Source organism: Condylura cristata, unplaced genomic scaffold, assembly GCF_000260355.1.
Source record: "Condylura cristata isolate star-nosed mole 26May11 unplaced genomic scaffold, ConCri1.0 scaffold00006, whole genome shotgun sequence".
In the NCBI taxonomy this organism is placed as follows: Eukaryota; Metazoa; Chordata; class Mammalia; order Eulipotyphla; family Talpidae; genus Condylura; species Condylura cristata.
In genome coordinates this window covers 708577-709858 of record NW_004567107.1, presented here as the reverse complement: position 1 = coordinate 709858, position 1282 = coordinate 708577, and the positions used below count along the sequence as shown (strand labels likewise).

Below are 1282 nucleotides of genomic sequence, written 5' to 3'. Positions count from 1 at the left end.
GCCCCCCGCCCCGGCCCCCGACAAATGACAACGCAAGGGCCGTGTGGCTCACACCTTTACTAGCCCGTTGCCCACACCAGGCCGCTCGCTGCAGCCGGCCACTTGGGCCTGAGGCTGCCCTCTTCGCTGCAGTAGCCCCAGACCCCACGTGAGACCTCAGGGCTCCGGGCGCTTCCGGCTGGGAACGAGCAGTGGCCTCTGCTTCAGAGGGGCCCACCCTGCGCGGGCCGAGCCGCCAGCTTTCGGGACACGGCTGTGTCCCAGGGAACTGGCCACGCGCGGCAGACCCCCTCCCCCCGGGACCCCATGAGGGGACGGTCCTCAGGGCAGGCTGTGCCTGCCCGGGGGGCGGACTGGCCAGGGGCCTCTGGGGCGGCTCCCGCGCAGGCTCCCTGCAGGGTGCAGGCTGTGCCACGGCGGCCGGTCTTCACCCCGAAGCGGCGGAGACCACAGGCCACAAGCACAGGCCACTGTCCGGGTGCAGGGGCGGGCGGCTAGCGGAACAGCCGGTAGGCCCGGGGCAGCCGGCCGTCCTTGCTGGCCAGGGCCGCCTGGATGTGCTCATAGCTTGGCAGGTCTGTCAGGTCGCCGAGGGCCGCCACCGCCGGCTTCCCGCGGAGCATGGCCGAGGCCACCCTGCGGATGTCCTCGGGCCTCACGCTGCCTGGCATGGGAAGGAGAGTCAGGGCCGGCTGGGCCCGGCTGGGCAGACACGAGGGCCTTCCGAGGGGCGACTGTCGGCCACTGCCCACCCGTGGGGTCACCCTGCTACAAAGACAGTCCCGGGGGAGGGCTGAAGGGGCTCCCTGAGGGAAAGCAGCGGCTGAGGCCGGGCTGACCGGTCACTCTGCCCCAGAGCCCCAGACAAGGAGCGGCCGGCAACACGCGGGTGGCCGTCCAGCAGGGGCCCCCCGGCCCGCTGCTGTCCCAGGCCCTTTGAGAACCCCAGGACTGAGCCTGTCCTCCCGGGAGTCCCGCGGCAGGGAAGCTGGACAAGGCCCGGGCCCCTGGCGGGTGGCGCCAGAGGGAGGCGACGGGGCCGGGACTCACGGATGAGCGCGCACAGCTCGTGGGGCAGCTTTCTGGAGCGCGTGGCCAGCACCTGCCGCCCCACGTCCTCGAAGATCACGGGCCGGGACTCCAGGTTCATCATGAGCATGGACATCAGCTGCGTCTTGGCTCGCTCCAGCTCCACCTGGCGGTCGCCCAGGTGCACCCGGTCAGCCTCCCGCGCCTTCGCGCAGCCGCCGGGGACGGGCCCGGGCAGCTTCCCGCACCCCCG

At 72.9% G+C, this 1282-nt stretch overlaps 1 protein-coding gene across 1 annotated transcript in view; it reads right to left on the bottom strand.

Annotated features, from left to right (window-relative positions):
* Positions 1-42: 42 nt before the first annotated feature.
* Positions 43-1282, bottom strand: part of PMPCA (peptidase (mitochondrial processing) alpha) — a 4402-nt gene continuing 3162 nt past the window's right edge. The window contains exons 6-7 of the mRNA XM_012721175.1: positions 1051-1267; positions 43-664 (exon numbers count right to left, since the gene is read on the bottom strand). Coding sequence (XP_012576629.1) covers positions 495-664; positions 1051-1267 — 387 coding nt within the window. The 3' untranslated portion in view covers positions 43-494. The remainder of the gene's footprint in view (positions 665-1050; positions 1268-1282) is intronic.